General features: G+C 40.8%; 1 protein-coding gene across 1 annotated transcript in view; it reads right to left on the bottom strand.

Moving 5' to 3' along the window:
* Window positions 1-16,381, bottom strand: part of si:ch211-276f18.2 (glucose-fructose oxidoreductase domain-containing protein 1) — a 36,210-nt gene extending 19,829 nt beyond the window's left edge. Inside the window, exon 1 of the mRNA XM_037756812.1 lies at window positions 15,649-16,381. Coding sequence (XP_037612740.1) covers window positions 15,649-15,901 — 253 coding nt within the window. The 5' untranslated portion in view covers window positions 15,902-16,381. The remainder of the gene's footprint in view (window positions 1-15,648) is intronic.
* Window positions 16,382-22,283: the final 5,902 nt, after the last annotated feature.

The raw sequence follows: 22,283 nt of genomic DNA, 5'->3' as shown, positions 1-22,283 counted from the left end.
TCAATTCCAACTAAACTAAACATAATCAGTCACTAAAATGCAAGTTCCTGCTGCCTGCAGCATTGTATATAGAGCAGTAGTTCTCAACCTGGGGGTCGGGGCCTTCATGGGGTCACCAATCTGATTATTCTGGGGGACTCAAAAAGGTCGTGAACCACTGGTATAGAGACTGAAGAGACTAGGCAGGCCAAGTAGATGCAGGCCTGACCTACTGCCTCCGTTAAAGGTTCTCAATACAATATCCAGAGCATCAATAGAGCAGCAAACAACTATTTGAGATAGATATAGAGGAGTAATGTCTACCTGAGCAGAGAATGAAGTCTCTCCTACTCTGTGTGTGTTGTAATCAGAGCTTCTCCTTGCTTTGTTGGCATAGCCGGGCTGGCCGTGCGTTCCTTTTAGTGCATGTGAGTCTAGCTTGCGGACGCCGCTCTGCACTGCTCTCATATGGCAGTTACAGCTGATAACGCCGTCCCGATCAACGCCGTCGGCGCGGACGCGGTTCACCCCCAGGTTAACACTGTTAGCTCTGTCAGCACTTAGCTCTTAGCACTTAGCTTCGTTAGCTGCGAGCTGCCGGCTCAGCCGTTGTCATGTTGAGAGCTGTGTGGAGGCAATAGAAGTGCTCTGAATTTCGTATTGAGCACCTTTAAAAAAGAAAAAAAATAGTTCATGTCTCTGTGTTCAGTACGGAGCTGGAGTCAGGATATTGTTAGCCTAGATTAGCATAAAGACTGGAAGCAGCTAGCCTGGCTCTGTCCAAAGTTAAAGAAATAACAACTAACTCCTCCAAAGTTCCCTTACCAGCGCATTGTTGAAAGTTGAGTTGCATGCTAAAACTACTGACCACTGATAGCGTTGTTTTGGTTTTACGGCCTGTAGATTGACTGTTTTGGTTGAGTCTTACAGCTCTCATTAGCGTCCTTTCCAGCAGCAGCAGGCATCATGGGATTAATGTTGAACTTTTCATTGCATTCTCAGAAAGAAAGCAAATATTTCCCAATATTTTGAACTAGTCCTTCAAACACTAAAGATTATAATTCTGGTAGCCACCTCATGCATCAGCTGCATCATTTTTCTTCTTTTCCGAGACATCGACATCATTCATTCCTACTAGGAAATGCACCTGTTTGTATTCCTGTGACTAACTAACGGACAGGCTAGTTGAGTCAGTGGAAAACAGTAAGACTGAGTCATGCATTGTATTAAGCTGGAATGCTCTTTCTCAAAAATAGGAAGGATGGAAAGAGATATGAGCCATTCAGTAACATGAACCTGAAACCAAGATGATATTCTAGAAATGGAGGGAAGCAGTAGAGAGAAGAGTGTGTGTGTGTCTCTCTTCACTGGACGGCAGACTATATTCCACGTGAGCTCGGAGAGATAGATAACGTTGTTGTAACAGGAAGTTATTGAGAAGCCTCCTCAATGTTAAACTGTTTCCACCTACCGCACGCACAACAGGAAGCGAGACACACTTCGCTGCGGTGAAGATACCAACATATCACTTCCTGTTGCAGCCGTTTGACTGTGAAGCTGCTTTAAAAAAAATATGAATGCTAAATTTATTCCCACAACCTATTTTAAATGTTTTTAACATCCTGTACTACAAAGCTAATATCTGAGAGAATAAGCCCAAAACACGCTGTAACAGTAACATCGTCGGTACCAAGGGCGAAGAGCGAGGTCGCTCGCTCAGAGGTCCTGACAGACAGTAGCGTCGCCGCCCTGCTCTCAGATCTGCAGCTGCCTCGTGTCCTCGGTCCCAGATGGCCAATTAAGAGACACAGACAGGCCTATTCCTGAACACTGGCACATAAAGGACATCTGAGCACGCCTATAATGGAACGGCTTCACCTTGGGAATACACAGGATAAACTGAGGACGGCATATAAAGAGCCATCTGAAGTTCACGACACAGAGCAGCGGTCGGTCGCACATTAGAGAAAATGATCAGACGTGTGTGGAAGAGGAGGACAAGCTGGTAGACACACAAACACTACTTAATGTGTTGGTGCAAGATGAAGATATTTCACAAGTGATTACCCAATACTACTGCTGATTACACAGGTATCCTTGTTTTGGCATGCCACAGTTAGCTCATACACACAGTGCGTGGGTGTGTTTTAACAGTCTCGTCAGTGAAGTATTTTAAGGTGGAAAAGCAGTAAGCCTGTGACTTAATGCAGCTGCGGTGCAAGTCATTACATGATAGAATAGCTACTCTGATGAAGAGCTGACTAGTTAGTATTAGACTGAAACATTTGTCTCTATTATAAGCAATAGTTAATTGTTTATCATTGCTGGTAGGGCTTAGTGATAATTGATCGTGATTTTCATGTACAGGATCTCAAGGCGCAGCAGCCAGAAGGGAGGAGAGTGTCCAGTTCGGCTCTTTGCAGATGATGTGGTTCTGTTGGCTTCATCAGACCGTGACCTTCAGCACGCACTGGGGCGGTTTGCAAAATTTGAAATGATTTCATCCATGATAATTGCAGTCTAAGTAGGTTAAACTTGTAAAATGCCACGGCCATCATCGTCAGCTAGAGGCAGGTTTTCATCATGAGGTTCAGACGTGCTGGAAATAATTTGATTAGATTAAAAATGAATTATTATTTCAAGCCCTGATGGCCCAGCGGTTTAAGACACCGTCCATGTGATCACACAACGTCCCCAGTTTAAGTCCTGCTGGGGACATTTGTTACATGTCATCCTTTCTCTCTCTCTCTCCAGCTTCATTTCCTATCACCTCTACTGTGCACTATATGACAATAAAGGCAAAAATTCAAAGAGAAAAGCCCTCAGCATTTTACAGATTAACCCGAGGACAAAAAGCAGTCTTTCCTCTGCTCAAATTGAATAATAGAGAAAAAAATCCTCATTAAGACTCGAGTCTGATAATGCAGAATTATTCATAACTGAAAGCCAATTCCATCCTTTGTATTTATTGGAAATAATTCCACATTTCAAAAGCTTGCCCTCTCTCTACCCCCCCTGGATTTAATAATACAATGTGATTCCTCATCCAGAGCCTGAGTCACCTCCACACGGCAGTCCCTTATGGGTCCATGCAGGAGAAAAGCATCACTTTGAAGGGGCGGGGACCAGGAGGTCTTCAGGAATGCTCACTTGTCAGCGCAGCGTGGCGGCGGGGCTGAAAGAGACTTCCCCCCATCCAGCCATTCATCGGACACACAAAGGCAATTTCACAGGAAGACGAGCTTTCTCTCTGCCTTTCTTCCTCACTTACTCGTTGAGTCTTCGTCCCTTCCTCTCTCTCTCTCTCCCACACACTCGCGCTGTCATTAGCATACTAATGGACGTTCAGGAGAACATGAACGTGAACCGGTGGGAAACTGGTGGTGAAAAAAACACATAAGCGGCGACACTGAGAGAGAAGGCCTGGGAATGGCAGCGTACCTCTCTATCTGTGGCATTCTCTTGGCTGACTCCGTCCGTTGATCCGTCTCCAGACCCGCTCGGAAACACTGCTCGACCCAAAGACCCTAATCCATCAGACTGATGAATACAGGGGAAGTCGCACTAAAGAAAAAGCTGATGCAGCCTCTCTGTCTGGTCTGGAAAGTCTTCTCAAGCCTGGTTACTTTAAGTTGGACAAATCAAATTTTAATTGTAGTTAGATTTTAAAGGGACATTGTGTAACAATTCAGGGGATCTATTGGCAAGGATGGAATATATTATTCATAACTATATTTTCATTAGTGTATAATCACCTTAGCCTAGAATGAGTCCTTCATGTCTATGTCTTCTTCACGGAGTCCGCCATGTTGCTCCGCCATGTTTCTACAGTAGCCCAGAACAGACAAACCAAACACTGGCTCAAGAGAGAGCCTTTCATGTTTTTACGTTACCCAATGGCCACCGTAGTTCTCCGACACGCTTATGGAACTGCGGTAACGTGAGCCGCAGAGTGTAAAAAAATGGTACCGCCATACGCCGTCTGACTTCCGTTGATCCTAAAGTAGTGTTATTATGGTAAGGATGGCCTCTGAGCGAGGTGAACAGCGTTACCACGGTTTTGCACTCGGCGGCTCACGTTACCGCCGTCTTGGAAAGGGAGGAGTGAACGGAGGATTACTCAGCTGGTTGCAATCTGCAACCACGCCACTAGATGCCACCAAATCCTACTCACATACATGCAAAAAAAATAGTTTCAGAGACTTTGTTTCCTGCATTCTGGAGACTTTTAAAGAATGAAAATAACAAAATAATAAGTACACTGCAACAGCATTTTTATGTTAAATAGGCCTACTTTTGATTTTACTTTTAATTCTCAGTAAAGAAAACTGAATAATTTGCCCCTCTGGGCGTGCACTAATACTCAGCCATTTTTATTCTATTCATTTTTTGCTCCTGCTTGAGTATTCCTTTCTGTTAGTACTCTCCATTTCTTTCTCCATCTCTCCCTCACTGAAGGCCCTTTCAGACAAAATGTAACAACTGCACCACTGCGATCTGAAACCCATTATTTCCAACGCCACGACGGCTTTTCAGTGCATCAAACAAAGCCCAACTTTGGGCGCTACACGTTGACCATCGTGAGCATCTCTTCCCCCCAGGAAATGACATTAGGTGTAGCTGTATTGTCATCCGGGAGGAAACAGTAGGGCTTATACATGCAGGACAATGCCGAGATAAGGAAAAGGAAAAAAAAAAAATGTGTGAAAATGTGTCATAAATTGGGAGAAATACGGAAGAATTTTGACCCCGGGAGGAAACTGGGGGGAGGGCAATGAAAAAAGCGAGTCCCTCTGGAAAATTGTGAGGGTTGGCAAGTGTGCCTACACACTGTACTTTTAAAGCTGTACGTATAGAAGAAGAAAATAGAAATAGTCTGTGCTTCATAAGTGGAGAAGAAACTGCTTTTCCAAAAGTTAAAAAGGGCATAAATAGCCTAGCAGTTTCTTGCCTATTGTCACATGCTGCCATGAGAAACACCATGCCAACACCTACCGTGAGACTTCAAGCTTTGCCGTTGTTTCCACAAATATGTCCAAAAATGGTTTTATCATCTTTCAAAAAAAAATGGGAAAATAGCTGTATCATTATAGTTTATATTTTTGTTAAACAAAAAGTGAGGAGAATTTCAATTTTACTTGCAAAAACTGTGAATGTCCCTTTAATTTGTCAAATAACATACTTGAAACGAAGAATATGTGATGTGAGAAACAGCTGGCTACAGTATGACGTGCTCACCTCTAGCAGGTTTCTATAGGTACATTTGGGGTCCACTAGCCCTTTAAACAAAGTTGAGTGGGCTGCCAAAGAGCTCATCACCGGTCGGAAGTGCAGTTGCATAAGAGCATCAGTGGTGGGAACATGTATTTATGATGACGCCTGCGTGCCCTTTGCAGTCAGGTTATAAATAGCTCTCTGCCTTTGGGTGGCCCTTCAGAGCAGGTGTCTAAGAGCTCATCACAACACGGATGAACCATCGCCACCATTCGTTCTGTTTACTCTCACCCAGAGACACCTTAATAAATCACTAATACTTGCTATATACAGATATAAATCCATCTAAATAACACCTAAGGTCAGTGTGCTAGAGATGGGCCACCCTGTGTGGACATGTGACAGTTCATCACAAGAGGTAATCATCAGGGTGGAGGTAAAAATACATGGGTGTCACAATAACCTAATTTAAAGTTTCCACGACAGCCCAGCTGTCAAGATAAACTAACTGAGAAAGGCCTGCCATGAATCAACCTCATAGCATCCGACATCTTAATCCATTTTCTCAGCTTCTTCTTAATTGAAACGGGCACTACTTTCATTCAATTCAATTCTTTTGAGTGAAATGACAAAGTTTGTAACCAAGTAATCTGTGAAATAATATCCTATTGTGCTACAGCAAGTCTTGAGGCAACTTAAAAATACACTCCCTGATGTTACAGCTACCCAATAGAATTCAAGTTAAGGGGCGGCTCCATCTGCGTTCTTTTCTGTTTTAATGGATTAGTTCTGATTTTTATTGATTTTAGTGGGGTTGTATGTATACTCCCGTGTTCTGCGAAGTTAAATGACTGTTTTTGTGAATGGAGTCTTGTGGCTCTGAAAAGAGCAATATAATGGCTTCAGTTTCCAGTTGGAAAGGGCTGTTTGACGGCGAGGTAAAGCGGCTGAGGATGAGAGCAGCAGTAGCCACCGGAAAAAAAAATCAATATCAGTTTAAGTGTACGCTATATTTAGAATATTTTCAACGCTTTACCTCGCCGTCAGACAGACCTTTTCACTCTCTTCAAAGCCATCAGACCAGACTCCATTCACAAAAACAGTCATTTTACCTGGCAGAACAACGAGCTTCCGTTCCGGTACTCCTGTCTGCTTCTCCAAACTGGGAGCGTACCAACCGCCAGCTAAGTTACTGTATGTAACATCAATACACTGACTATAAGGATGTGTATATATATGTGTCTATATACTGTAGCAGTGTCATCATGCAGAAAACCTACGTCAGGTCACGGGGGAAAACATTTTTAGAAGGGCTTGGAAAAATAGCATTTTGACACTAAAACATACATATTTTGACCAAATTTGGATTTGAATGCATGAGGAACACAACTGGGAAGCTACAGAATGATGTAAAACACCTAAAAAAAAAATAATGGCCCTATCCTCAGAACGCCAGGCGCCGTAACAAAATCAAGTAGTGGTCATTTGATCCATATAAAAATATTGGTTAGTGCAGCTTTAAGGGTACATGTGGAAAATGTATGAGGCAATGGAGGACGTGTAATTAATCAAACTGCTCATCTACCGTGATTCAAAATATTATTAGAGTGGGATGAGTACTAGATGCTATTATTAGACAGAACAGTCTGGTCCAGTCGGCTCAGCACACACTGACCTGATACCTGATAGCGTCTATCACTGATATGACGAGAGACAAGAAATCATATTCATTCTGGATATATACTTTAAAAAAGGTTTGAGTCAGTTTCATATTCAGTAGTCATGTGATATCAGTCATTATTGCAGTATGTAGTGCTGCTTGACCTTTTCACCTCCCTTGTGGTTTATGTTACATTCATACATGATGTTATGACAGAATTTGTTCCGTTTCACAATCTGATGAATTATGGAACAGAGAGATGAAGGGGATTTTACACAAACGTCATGAAGTGCCGTTATAAAAAGACACACTTCCACGCCTGTTACTCATCACTGTAAAGCTCTCCACGGTCACACAGAGCTGAGCTGGAGGGGGGGCTCCTCTCCCACCACTTCCTCCTTCATAAGTCAAAGCAAAACTGCACAAAGGGATAGAAAGTGCACCTGAAAGTTTACGCTAGTGTAACGTTTCAGTTCAGCTCTCAGAATCCCCCTCAGCATCTGGCCCACATACACACAAGCTGCTGCCCCAACCACACCCAGCAGGAGCAATAGGATGACAATTTACCACAATAAAAGCACAAATTAAAAAGTGATGGCACTGCTAAACTGAATATTTTTAATTTTCTGTGTTTTGGAGGATTTTGGTCATACACAACAAGCCATTTCAAGGACATCGCGTTGATCATCTATCACTGTTTTCAGATAATTTATAGATTAAATATCTAATTGATTGAGAAAATAATCCCGAGATTAATCAATATATAATCATTAGTTACAGCCCTAAACAGAAATGACAATAATTTAGAGATGTAATCATTTTAAATTATTTGGAACATAGTTTTTGGCAAAATACACTTTAATTTCTACCAAAAAAATGGGGAAAAAATTACTAAAAAGGTCAATTTACTAGCTTTTTCCAGAGCTCTCAGGCATATCTCATGGTCTTCCTCAGCAGATGAAGTTGAACAAATGAGCTGTCTCTGTGACAAATGTGATGAAAATTACAATTCCATCATGACAACAAATCCAACTCCTTCCACTGAGGAAGACTATAAGGTGTGGTTGAAGCTCTGTAAAAAAAAAGCTAGAAAGTGGACCAAAAACCAAGATGGCGAAGGCCAAAAAACAAGTTGGCGACGGCTAAAAACCAAGATGCCGTCGGCCAAAAACCAAGATGGCGAAGGCCAAAATGCCGAACCAATGGGTGACGTCACTACGACTACGTCCACTTCTTATATACTATGATTACAACACACACAGAGGGAGAGTGACTTCATTCTCTGCTCAGGTAGACATTACTCTTCTATATCTGCTGCTGTATTAACGCTCTGGATATCATATAGAGCGCCTTTAAGAGCTACTGCCTTTAAGAGATCTAAAATATAGATAAGAAATGATTCTACTGATAAACGTACAACCTGCCGTACTAAAATGTATCTTATGTAAAGCGCCGACACAGACAGCAGCCAGTCTGAATTCCTCAGCCTGCGGTATGTTGGATATGCTAATGTATTCAAACAGACCAAAAGACGCTTCAATACTCTTCTGGTTTAAGAATCACACTTTCACAAGCTGGTGGCCAAGAAATCCTTCAGGCTCACACCAGACAGTGTGTGGTTTCCCTCTGCCTTCAACAACACACCGCGAAAGCCTGAGTGACATCAGACGCCTCAGGAATGCCACCGTAGTAAGAAAGAGAAAAGAAAGGAGGGGAAACAAAGTGAAAGAGATCCCTATGGAAGGAGAGACGAGGCTCAACCAGACCGACTGGTTCGCTGGATCGAGGGGACGACGATCCTACTCTGGTAAAACCTGACCGACACGCGGAGCATGTTGTTGACTCGTACCGGTGTTTTTCCACTTTCCTCATCGCTCAAGTCCCTATGGTTAACGTTCATTCTATATCACATGTCTCCTTTTAGTCAGCTTATTTTATTTTGTGCAATGATTTTGACTTTTTTGTTATAATGGCTGGTGACCACAAGGACATCCCAAATGACCTGAGACGGTTGCATATAGCACTGAGTTCAAGGAAGGACATATATTCATCATAAACCCTGCAGGGAGCTCTACGTAAAATGAGCATAATAGAATAAAAGACTAATTAAGGCAGACAATAAACTAGTGAAATGCCTTCAACGTTCACATTCCTCTGCTGAAGAAGTCTGATGTCACTTATCAACTTATCTCAGAGGTATCTAGGTTACTATCAGCTCACGCCCTGTCACAAGAGGAAGTCAGTTGTGCGTTGTCACGCAGCTGGCGGCTGCTTTCTGACCACTCACTGACTGACTAATCCTTCCCTGAAGGCGTCAAAGCATTATAGTGATGCAATACACTGACAGTTTTGACTGACGTCTTATGGAGATTATCTGATGATACTAAAACATATGACTGTTATTTCACAATACTATGCGTCTACTTTCTATACAACGGCTTTATTAGACTTTTGTCGTTGTATGTATCTCCAAAGCATTGACAATTTAAATATTCATGAGCGCAGACAAACAGCCGTGTTTTCAGCTTCCTGTCTGACAATGCATGTTTCACATTATACTGGTTTATTTATCTTAAGAAGTGGACCCATAAAGGAACACGTTGAAATACAATGTTTTCAATGGACAATGACAAATATAAAGTATATTTGGTATATCAAATTTACTAGCTAACATCTTTGCCATTGTATTTTACAGTGGTTCCCCATACTTTTTGTCATAGCTGGTAGTTTATTGGTTATTGTGACAATAAATATACTAAAGATCATTACACCAACCTGTAATATTTTGTGTGTTTATTAAATTATATCCACAGAAATGTGTGTATATTAGGGCTGTCAATCGATTCAAATATTTAACGCGATTAATCACAAATTAATCACACATTTGTCAAGTATTTAGTACTCTTATCAACATGGGAGTGGGCAAATATACTGCTTTATGCAAATGTGTGTATATATTTATTATTGGAAATCAAATAACAACACAAAACAATGACAAGAAACCCTCAAAGGTACTGCATTTAGCATACCTAGTATACATATCTATCTATCTATCTATCTATCTATACCACTGAGACGATTAGTCGATTAATCGTTTAGGTCATTTATCAAGCAAAAATGCCAAGGATTCTCTGCTTCCAGCTTCTACAATGTGAGGATTTGCTGCTTTTCTCTGCTTTATATCACTGAAAATTGAACATCTTTGAGTTTTCTGTTGGTCAGACAAAACAAGTAATTTATAAGACATCAATTTGAGCTGTGATTTCACTTTTTTCTATCATTTTATATTGAAAATAATAATTAGTTACATGATACATGATTATATTGGTGCAGCACATTATAAATATATTAACATTATATTTGTTTATATAAATACTGACAACAATAAAGTCACTATGGCCCAATAAAATAGCTCCGACTGATACACACTAAAATCCAACTCTGACTTGGTCTTATAATTCAAACCAGGTTCAACAGAATTTGCAAACACTGTTTTATGTGTTTGTCATCAAACAGTACCGGACGGTACCGGTGGGGGAGGAACACAATGAGGCCGTGAGGAAATGATCTCCGGAGGAAAGAGAGAAAGAATGGTCACTGACATGTCTTCGGCGGGCGGCTGGTGTGCAGGTTGAATCAAGTTCACTGGGACGCCGATTAGTGATTCTGGCTCAGGATCAGCTGGCTTGTGCAACTTTCATACAGGACTTCCCGAGCACTGTCTGACACATGCATGAATGTAGACGGGGATGAAGATTTACTTCCTGTCTGAGATTGCATGTGTTAATGCGGCCTATAATTTAGCGTGTGGATGTACAGTATATATTGACATTAGTGTGGTCATGGTGTAAACAAACGCTCTCTACTGTACCTCAGGCCCGTCCCCTCTTGTTAACTCAACGCTGCCTCTGAAGCCAGCGAGCAAACAGTAGCAGCAGTGTGAGAATGAATGGAGCCACAGAGGGCTTATCTTGATGCTGGGATGCCGGGGCACAAGTTACACGTTTACATTGGGGATTCACAGGCTACTTTACGGACACTTTCTCAAGTAGGGGTGGTAAAAAAAATTGATTCACCGATGTATCACGATTGTTTTTTGTTTTTTTACAATTTTAAAATCAATTTTTTAATGCCAGAATCGATATATATTTGCTTCATTTGAGTCTACGCAGAGGTAGAAGGAAGTTACCGCTTTCATTGTTGTACAAGTCTGAGTAACGTGCCGTCATATCCGTTCCGTATCCGTCAACCAAAACAAACCGCCGCGAGCCGAAACAAGGAAATAGAAAACGGCGGAGGGTCAACGTGGATATGACCTGCACCCTCACATGTTAAATCCGAAGTGGTAAACACTACACATCCACTAAAGTATGGAAATACTTTAGGTTTCACACATGGTCAGGAAAAGCAGAGCTAGACATCACGGCTAAAGCTGCATGCTAACTCTGTCACGGACAGGAAACGTTATCGTATTGCGGTAACGTGCGGTCAAGCCGGCCGCCACTCTTATCTCCGTGGTCAAATGGGCCGACGCTACAACTGTAGAGCACCCATATACTGACATTTGTGTTAAATGCATTCAAACGGCTCCGATGGAGCTGACCATGGCTGTATAAAGAGAACGGAGCTGACAGGAGAGCTAGAGACGACCTTGGAGAAGTTAGAGGAAGTATACACGTGTGACTACGTCCGGTTCTCCAAATAAGGTGTTAACAAAGGGAACTGTATATACAAAATACATATATGGAAATAAAATTGATTGCGTTACATATACCAGAAGTATAAAACATTACATGTCCCTTATAAATTAAAAAGAAAATACCACTAATTTGTGAGGGAAATGACTTTAATTGTTTATATTTTTGGGTTGCTGGAAAAAATGTAATAAATAATGCCTGACCATAACTGATATATTTGACTTCAGGACATCTCTGACTACATATATGCTGAAAATCAAACATTCTTACTGTATTAATTTAGATATTTTCCAAAGTAAAAGTCCCTAGAAGTGTATGATTCAACTTTTTCCCATGGTCTTGTGTTAAAAAAGCTACCAAAAAAATCGCAATAAATCGCAATATCGACACGCAATACTTGTAGAATCGCAATACATATTGAATCGGCACCCAAATATCGTGACAGTATCGAATCCGTAGATAGGTGAATCGTCCCAGCCCTATTCTCAACCATGCTAATATGTGGAACAGCCCTTTAGAAATACACCCAATCCAACCATGTCATGCCTGCAGATGCATGTGACCCTTTGAAACTCGCAATTTATGACAATCAATAACATCACACGTCAAAAAGTCTGGTGTCCAGTCACAAGACCTGTTCCACATGAGTCCCTCTGCGGATCACACTCACACAGCTCAGCCCCTCATACATCTAGAGATAGTGCTAAATGCAGGCTCTCCTGTCGCTGTCAGGTCACACATGCTCCCCTCAAAGTGTGATGATTGATTGACGTGATGGAAATTGACAAGAGCAGCATCACTTCTGTATCCTCACTCATTAGAAACACACAGTCATTTAACCCGTCACTTGTTCGGATCGTAGTCTCTGTAGGTCCTTGCTGTATATGACGGGATAAACGGTGCAGAATAACCTCGGTGTGTTGTCAGTGTCAATAGAATGTTCTCACTACAACAGGATCTCTCATGAAAATGTGATGTATCAGGGTTACGTCTGTTCATATACACACAGTATTCAGTTTTTTTAGCTATTGCTGCAATGAGAATCTATTACTGAGCTTCAAAGTTTGCTCTTGACCTTGGGAACAGCATTTGATAATCGTATCACATGAGCTTCACCAGCAGATGTTTAACGTTGGGCTCTGGGAAATTGCGTTTTACAAACGTATAATTGATTAATGGTAAAAATGTGTGTGTGAAACTCCATATGGAGTTGAGGTCAGGGACAATAGATGGGACACAAAACACAGGGTTTTCACCCAGGAGACCAGAGTACACGCATCACGTGTAAAACAAACAATGTGTAGTTATTTTAACCCAAAACACAATGTTTTTCCCTAAACTTAACCAAGAAGGTATAGTTTTGTTGCCTAAACCTAAAGAAGTTGTAGTTTAGTTGCTTAAACCTAACTGTTTTTTTTGCCTAAACCTAAAGAAGTTGTTGTTTTGTTGCCTAAACCTAAAGAAGTTGTAGTTTTAATACCTAAACTTAAAGAAGTTGTAGTTTTAATACCTAAACTTAAAGAAGTCGTAGTTTTAATACCTAAACTTAAAGAAGTTGTAGTTTTATTGCCTAAACCTAAAGAAGCCTTTTTGATTTTGAAGATGTTAGAACGTGTTGCTTTTAACTTTCACTTTTACAACATAGTAGGCGTAGTAGGCCCCCATTGACCCACATCTATGGTGCTTATAGCGACTGATAACGCCTATTTAATGGCCTGATAACAGTCTAATCGGGTGCACATGTATTTTTCAGATATTTGGAGTATTCAGGTTTTTAGCTGTTGCACTACAGATGCTGCGGCTGCAATGTGAATCTATTACTGAGCTTCAAAGTTTGCTCTTGACCTTGGAAACAGCATTTGACCGCTGTATCACATGAGCTTCACCAGCAGATGGAGTTTGCGTTTTTACAAACGTATGATTGATTAATGGTAAAAAAATTCTCAGATGAATCATCCCTACTTGCAGCCCTGATGTACTCCCCCCCCCACTGCAAACTGTTTCGCAGCTAAGATCCAATATGTGTTTCTTCCAGATATAATCCAGTTCATCCAACGGACGCTAAGCATCTTTGGACTCATTTGTTTCTCAGTCACAAACCTGACCTATTAGAGCTCACTGCCAGCTCACAGCTCTGCTGCCAAACGGCGGGGTAAATAAAGCCTGTGTGGAGTACACAGCTCACTAGCCCTCCTCTAGCCTCCATTCTTTCACAGCGGCTCCCGAATTGCGATCCCCAAAATAAGCTGCGTTGCTCCAGATTGAAACTAGAACAACCTCTCTTTGTGTGTGTGCCTCTCTTTTTCGCTGCTTTCAGGCCCTCCTCTCTGTGTCTGCCAGTTTCACTAACGCAGGTTAAGTTCAGTGTTTAACCAAGGGCTTTGTTTTAGAGGGGAGTCCCCTAAAACCCACATCCAGTACTGCTGTGGGTTTGTTTCCTTTAGTAGCAATACTGAAGACAAGCAGGCCTCTATTAATACAATACATCAGCGTCACACAGGAGGAGGGGAGGGCATGTGTCAAATGCTAAACTGCATCCTGTCAGAGGTCACATTTTAAATCTCATGGAGTGAATGACATATTCTTACCTCTACTCTAGAGCTATACTGCACATGAAGACAAGTCCAGGGCCTTGCTCAAGAGCACTGCAATCCTGACTCCCACCTTAATAAGGTCAGTCAGCAGCAGCCTCACATAAGTCAGCCAAGAGGGCAGCTCCATCAATAAAGGAGGAGGTGATGGTGTTCGTCCCCAGCCCCATGCACCTATATAGGCTAATTACACTCCAACTACACCCCAGGTGGCAATTGTAAAGTTCAATTCTGCAGAACATCATTTGCTCAGACAGCTTTTTTCTGTGAAAGGAGCGAAGTCTTGGAACTTGCTACCTGATCACTTAAAATCTGCTGCAAACTTCACCACCTTTAAGAGAGCAACCAAATCCTGTTTAATTCAGCCACAAACCTGTACTCATGTCTATAGTTTTTACATGTAATGTTTTTAAATGTGTGCTCTATTGTATTTATTTATTTTTTCATGTACCCATTCCTGTTTTAATCTCTTATTTTCACAAAAAAAAAAGCCCTTCTAGGGACATGTGTTGCAAATTAGCATCCTATCTATAAGCACCATGATACTGGCATCAGATAGCTGTTTTTAAGTTGTCTGTGTGCATTGTATTGGTCCCTATTAAATAAACCATGAATGAATGAATGAATGAACCTCACTGCTGGACAATAAACCCACAAAGTTGACATAATGAAGGTATCAGTGGCACCGTGTCCTGTCTGTCAGCTCTCCACCCACCCTCCACCCTCCACCTTCATGTGTCAGTGCTAAACTGCATCCTGTCAGAGGAGGTCACATTTTAAATCTCATGGAGTGAATGATATATTCTCTTAACTCTATACTCTACAGCTATACTGCACACACTGCTGCACCTGGAGACAAGTCCATGGCCTTGCTCAAGAGCACTGCACTCCTGACTCCTCCACCTTAATAAGGTCAGCCAAGAGGGCAGCTCCATCAATAAAGGAGGGGGTGATGGTGTTCATCCCCAGCCTCCACTTATATAGGCTAACTACACTCCAACCTCACTGCTGGATGATAAACCCACAAAGTTGACATAATGAAGGTATCAGTGGCACCGTGTCCTGTGTGTCAGCTCTCCACCCACCATCCACCCTCCACCCTCATGTGTCAGTGCTAAACTGCATCCTGTCGGAGGAGGTCACATTTTAAATCTCATGGAGTGAATGATATATTCTCTTAACTCTATACTCTACAGCTATACTGCACACACTGCTGCACCTGGAGACAAGTCCATGGCCTTGCTCAAGAGCACTGCACTCCTGACTCCTCCACCTTAATAAGGTCAGCCAAGAGGGCAGCTCCATCAATAAAGGAGGGGGTGATGGTGTTCATCCCCAGCCTCCACTTATATAGGCTAACTACACTCCAACCTCACAGCTGGAGAGATAAACCCACAAAGTTGACATATGAAGGTATCACCCTCCACCCTCCACCTCCACCCCCACCACCCAGGGCCGCAGCATCCATCCCACCCAGCAGCAGCAGCAGCATCAATCCAGCACTCACCCAGTGTTTTGACTGCGATCTGCCTGGTCAGAGGCGGCGGCAGGTTGATGCAGACCAGATCCACGTCCTGATGCAGCAGTACGTCGTCGATCCGGTTGGTGTAGAAGGGCACGTTCATCTCCTTGGCCAGCTCCTCCGCCTCCTCCTGCGTCCGGCCCCACAGCGCCTTGACGGCGAAGCCCTCGTTCTTCAGCAGCGGGATGATCACTCGGGCTGTCAGGCTGGTGCCGAACACGCCGACTCCTGGAAGCATGGCTCGGCTGTATTATTAGATATATGTCGGCTGAACGGGACCGTCAGGTTGGCCATCCACCTGCAGCCAAACACCCGCTGCGATGCATTTCCCCCGTCGACAAGGCTCTAGGCTCGGGCATGTAATGTCCCAGGAAAATGATCCAAAAAAAAAAAAAAAAGATGGAAAACCGATCCAGGCTTCCTCAGCGTTAAAAATAAATAAATAATGTAAATTCCGGTTTTTAAGCTTGTCCTCGTTTGACAGCGAGCAGCGCACCGACTGCGCCAAGCAGCGACAGAGCGCGTCACCTCCTCTGGAGCCTCCGCTTCACCCTTCAGATACAGCCGGGAGGAAGACGCTTCAACCGGCTGCATGCAGTCAGAAACACGGCCCTGGTTCTCTCTCTCTGTGTCAGCTCCGTGGAGGATCCACAGCAGCAGCAACAGCAGCAGTAAAGCTACTAGACTGAAGGCTGCTGTTGATGTTGCAGCTCAGAGCTGCGAGGTGAAGTCAGAGAGAGCGACAGGAAGCGCTACTGGTAAAGAATTGTCAAAATAAAAGCTTGACTGTGTATGGAGTATTAAAAAAAAGACGTAAAAATAACGATAATAATAATAATAATAGTAATAATAATAATGACAATAAATTATTAATAATAATAATAATAATAATAATAATAATAATAATAATAATAATAATAATAATAATAGTAATAATAATAATAATAATAATAATGATAATGATTTTTTTTATTTTGTTTTAATTACAGACTCTTAAAGTACAAATAAATGTAAAGCAATCTGTATTTGTATGACTCATGAAGCGCTACTGGTAAAGAATTGTCAAAATAAAAGCTTTACTGTGTATTAAGTATCAAAAAAGACGTAAAAATAACGATAATAATAATAATGATAATAACAATATTGATTATAATAATAATAATAATAATAATAATAATAATAATAATAATATTAATAATAATAATAATAAGGAAAATAAGATATTCAGTTTTAAGTTATTTCTTTATTTTGTTTCAATTACAGACTCTTAAAGTACAAATAAATGTAAAGCAATCTGTATTTGTATGACTCATGAAGCGCTACTGGTAAAGAAGTGTCAAAATAAAAGCTTTACTGTGTATGGAGTTTCAAAAAAGATGTAAAAATAATGATAATAATAATAATAATAATAATAATAATAATAATAATAATGATAAGAATAATAAGAATAAGAATAATAACAGTAAGATATTCAGTTTTAAATTATTTCTTTATTTTGTTTTTAATTGCATACTCTTTAAGTACAAATAAATGTAATGCAATCTGTATTTGCATGACCAACCACCTCCACTCACTATATGCACTTTACTGACACGCTTGATATTTGCCTGTGTATGGAGTATCAAAAAAGACGTAAAAAAAATAACGATACAGAGATATTCAGCTTTTAATTGTTTTTATTTTGTTTTAATTACATTACCCTTAAAGCACAAATTAATTTTTAATTTTAATATTTCCCCTTGTTTATATTTGTTCCTATTTTTTTTATATATCCTTCTATTTAAATTGTTCATATTTTGTTTCACTTTTGTTTTTGCTTTTTTTTTACTGTGTTGTATCTTGCTTTTTGTTTTTATGATGCTCCTTGTTTTTTGTACTATCCCCTTTGCTGCTGTACACTGCAAATTTCCCCACTGCAGGACTAATAAAGGAATATCTTATCTTATCTTATCTTATCTTATCTTAAATAAATGTAAAGCAATCTGTATTTGCAAGACCAACCACCTCTGATATATGGACGCATTTAAAAAAAATAAAATAAAGTTTGTGTTAGTTATCATGAGAATGGTGTCTCTAATTATAATAAGATAATAAAATACTGTAATATAAATTTTCAAATAATAATCAAATAAAAAATGAGATTAAAATGAATTAATTTGGACTTTCTTCTGCCTGTTATCATTGTTATTCTTGTATATATATTTTTTATTTATTTATGATAAGTACCCTAGTTTTTCCTCCTCATACTATTCAGCAGTGCCCTCGGCTTTATTATAATAACAACAATAATAATATGAATAATAATCATTATAATAATAATACGCAGAATTACACTCTTCTTCTTCTTGTTTTTACTGTTATTATTATTATTATTATTATTATTATTATTATTATTATAATTATTATTATAATTATTATTATTATTATTATTATTATTATTATTATTATTATAATTATTATTATTATTATTATTATCATTATCATCATTATCATCATCATTATTATTATAACAACTGTTGTGGTGGTAGTATTACATGTTACATGCTTTTATTTTAATGGCAACCTTTCGACGGACCATTTCCGGTCTCTTCCTGCCTGTCTGTGTGTCTCTTGATGGAGCTCTCAGCGCGCTCTCCTCCCAGTTTAACCCTTCGGTTGCTGGACAGAAATAATAACACTCACTATAATATTCCTCTGATGTCCCAGGTGAGGTTAAAGGGCACTTGCTATGCTCTATATTATCTTTATCTCATCATTTATGTGTTGTCATATTGTTGTTTATATTCATTAAGGGAATTAAAGGTGCTCTTTCATTTTCAGATCATCAGTGGTTCCAGAAGTCCAAAACAGATTGTCTGCCTACTTGTGAATGAAAACACTTTATTATTATAAATATTTACCATGCATCTATTATTATCAGTCATCGTACTGGTATAGCTTTACTCTTCACCAAGCTCTGCTGTCCAGCAGCTTTACTCACTCACTGCTGCACAGGGAGCTGAACCCCTAGCCCTACAGTACACTGCACCATTTACGCTCCATAGAGCCGTGTAACACAGAGCCTGACAGGATGCAACTAGACGCAGACTGTCAACAGGAAAGACATCAGTTTTTAAAGGCTTAAGATATGATAGAGTAGCTCTGCTCTCTGCAGCAGGGATCAAGAGAAGAGAGGATTTGAATGTCATCATGGCTGAGTCCACTGCTGCTACTCCTCTACACATCATCATCTTCCTCTTCTGCACACACCTCACACACTGTAGCCAGTTACCTTAAACCTGTTTTTAAAGATACTAAACATGTTTCCATTGCACAATGACTTGCAGCCATTGTTGAAGCTACAGTCAGCGTATTGCAAGATGTGATGGCCAAACCAGTTCAGTGACAGGAGACCGTATTTAAACAGCCAACACTATTTGATTTTGCATAAGCATATTAGCATTTTTGACATACAGACAAAGAAAGAAACATTGAGGGTTTTTTGTCGACACTTCTTCTATTTTTTTTCCTTATCTTTAAGTTGCATCGATATCATGTTCTTTGTTATAAATTACGGAGCTGCTCTGGGGATATCCGGCCTTTCACCGTGTAGCCTAAAAGATGTAACTGGCACACCTGGGCTAAGGACTATAAAGGTCTGACACAGCACAGGGACGTTTTGGGAGAGAATATTTTTGTTTGTGTACATTGAATTGTTAATTTTAAAGGAACATGGACTTTTCCTGGTTGAATAAAGTTATATAATAACATGATTAGCATATTAGCAGACTTACGAATATACCACTCTTTTTTGTAGCTTGAAGAATATTATATATATTATGTATTTACAGATTTTCGGGAGAACGATTGCACAGTCTGTTCTCATTCCTAGTGCGTCCAATACTGAGGCTTTGTCACAGCTGTTGGTGTTCGATACAGCTGATGGGATTAATCAACAACATATCAATGGATGGAAAAAGCTGAGCGTCATAGCTGGAATCAATATGGGCACAAGCGTACGATATAACAGTGAAGTGCACACATCACTTCACTGTTATACAATCCATAGTGGTAGTGCTGCTGCTGCTGCTGCTGCTGCTGCTGCCGAGAATCAATGAGAAAATGTCTCACACAGACATTCATACAGTTTCGACCCACGTCAGGTCGTGCTGTCAACATCCAGCCTCTCCTATCGATTTGGTCAACAACGCAGAGAGCAAACAGAAGACAGAGACAGTACTTTGGACTGACAGATTGTGCAGAGAAAGTGGTGAAAGATGTCAAAGGTCAGCCAAGGCCAACGCTCAAGGGTGTTCCTTTTGACTTTTTTTGGCAGAGTGTGTGGCTGTGCGTTTCTCTGCTGAAATCAAAGGAACCAGCAGCTGAAGCCTTTTTTGAACGCTGGATTATTTGGAAACAGGATTCAGGTCGTTGTTGCAATCAGCTATACATAACTTCCTGTACGTTTAAAGCATCATGTTCCAACAGTCTCTGGTTTGCTCTCCCTCTTGTTTTTCTCTGTCACGCTCTAATTGAATCACATGTTGGTATGGTTTGTTTGTGTGAGACAGGTCATGTGACCAGTCGAGGTCAGGCCTGTCCGCTCTGGATAGCTGATCATCCAGTTAGATAGGAGGGGAGGTGCAGACGGGGCAGGAGCAGGCTGATACCTCCCACAGCAGAGGGGCTGATGATAACCTGCTGTACAGAGAGATGAGTGGTAGGCTACAGGCCAGTAAACATAGCACTGTGTTCAATACTTTATTTAGACTTTACAATTTTACAAAAAGAGGACAGTTTACAAGATTACATAAACAGTTTTCTTTTTTTAAATGTTGTCATCAAAATCGCGGGATCAAGGTGAAGGAACATTAATAAATGATCTGAAAAAAACGAAGTAGTAAAGCAATTCACAAATGTTCATACTAGCTGTTTGGAATCTGGAGAGGGCCAGAGATTTTCAAGAAAGGGATGCATGGTGACTCAAATGGCGGGCCCTTTTCCTTAACGGTGTGTCTGACTTGAAGATAACAGGAAAAAAATGTGAATTTGGAAGATACTTAAAGGTGCAGTAGGCAATCATTGGGCAACAATTCCATAGTAACCTTTCAGCATATTGTAATTCAAGTGTTCTGAGGGAAAACTAGACTTCTGAACCTCCTCATGGCTCTGTTTTCAGGCTTTAGAAAATCTAACCCTGTGACGGGAGACTTTGACCAATCACAGGTCATTTCAGAGAGAGAGCGTTCCTATTGGCTGGTGGGCGGTGCTTGGTATTTCCTCAGCAGATCTCAACGTGGCTGCCGGATCACAAACTTTCTAATTTTTACAGCTAAACAGTTCACTACAAAATGTTTCTGACAATATTTGAGGAGAGAAATAGGCATTAAAGTAACAGAATATTGTTTCATATTTGATCAGCGCTGCCTAGTTTGACCGTTTGATATGAGTTTGTGAGTGATTGACAGCTGCTCAGAGACGGCAGACTCCAGATCAGCTCTGACTGGTTGTTTTCCTCCTGTCTGTTATGAGCACCGGAGAACACCGGAGGACACAGAGGCTCATGATTTTTTTCAGATTACCTGTCTCATGCACTACTGTCAGGATATATTGATATATTATAAAAATAACCTTTTTTTTATCATATTTGCTCCATTTCTACCCACTGCAGCTTTAAAGGTGCAGTGTGTAGGATCTGATGGCATCTAGCGGTGAGGTTGCAGATTGCAACCAATTGAAATTTTGTGCCAAGCTCGTTGGAGAACTATTGTGGCCAATGTAAAAACATTCAAACGCAAATGGCCCAATCTAGAGCCAGTGTTTGGTTTGTCTGTTCTGGGCTACTGTAGAAACATGACGGCCGGCTCCGTGAAGAGGACCCGCTCCCTATGTAGATATAGACGGCTCATTCTAAGCTAAAGAAAACACAACGATTCTTAGTTTCAGGTGATTAGACACTAAAGAAAACATCAATCCATTTCTGCTGATAGATCCCCCTAAATGTTACACGCTGGTCCTTTAAGGTAAAGTTTTGTTGGATTGACTTGTGGCAAAACTGGAAAACAAAAGAGCAGAAAGTGAAGATTTATTTTAACAGCAGAGGCTTCTGGCTGTAACTATGAGTTATTCCTTTCAGTCTCTGCACCTCTACGTCTCCAGTAGGTAGGAGCCCTGGAGTCAGCTACTCAGTATATCAAGGGGTGTGCGTAGACAAGCCTTAGACATCCTGTGTAACATATCACTGTGTTGACAAGCATCTGGAACGATGTCTCTCTAGACGTCATCTGATACAAAAATGTACCCATGCTTGATTTGACTCAGAGATAAATCTCTACATCAGCGGCTGCCATGGAGCTGCAGCTTGAAGTCAGATTCAAGGGAAGGCAAGGCTGCTCTCTGGTGGATAAAAGCTGTTCCACCAATGGGACTACTAGTGAGCACATTCACCACTACCCACAGTACCACCACCACCAATACACCTTCAATGTCTCTGAATGATTCTGAGTTTCGTTCAATATGTGCAGTGTTTTCCAGCCTTTTTTACCCCTTAATGTGAAGCTATACACTGATCAGCCATAACATTAAGACAACTGACAGGTGAAGTGAATAACATTGGTTATCTCGTTACAATGGCACCTGGC

Source organism: Sebastes umbrosus, chromosome 21 (assembly GCF_015220745.1).
Source record: "Sebastes umbrosus isolate fSebUmb1 chromosome 21, fSebUmb1.pri, whole genome shotgun sequence".
Classification (NCBI taxonomy): domain Eukaryota; kingdom Metazoa; phylum Chordata; class Actinopteri; order Perciformes; family Sebastidae; genus Sebastes; species Sebastes umbrosus.
This window is presented reverse-complemented; position numbering and strand designations above follow the sequence as displayed.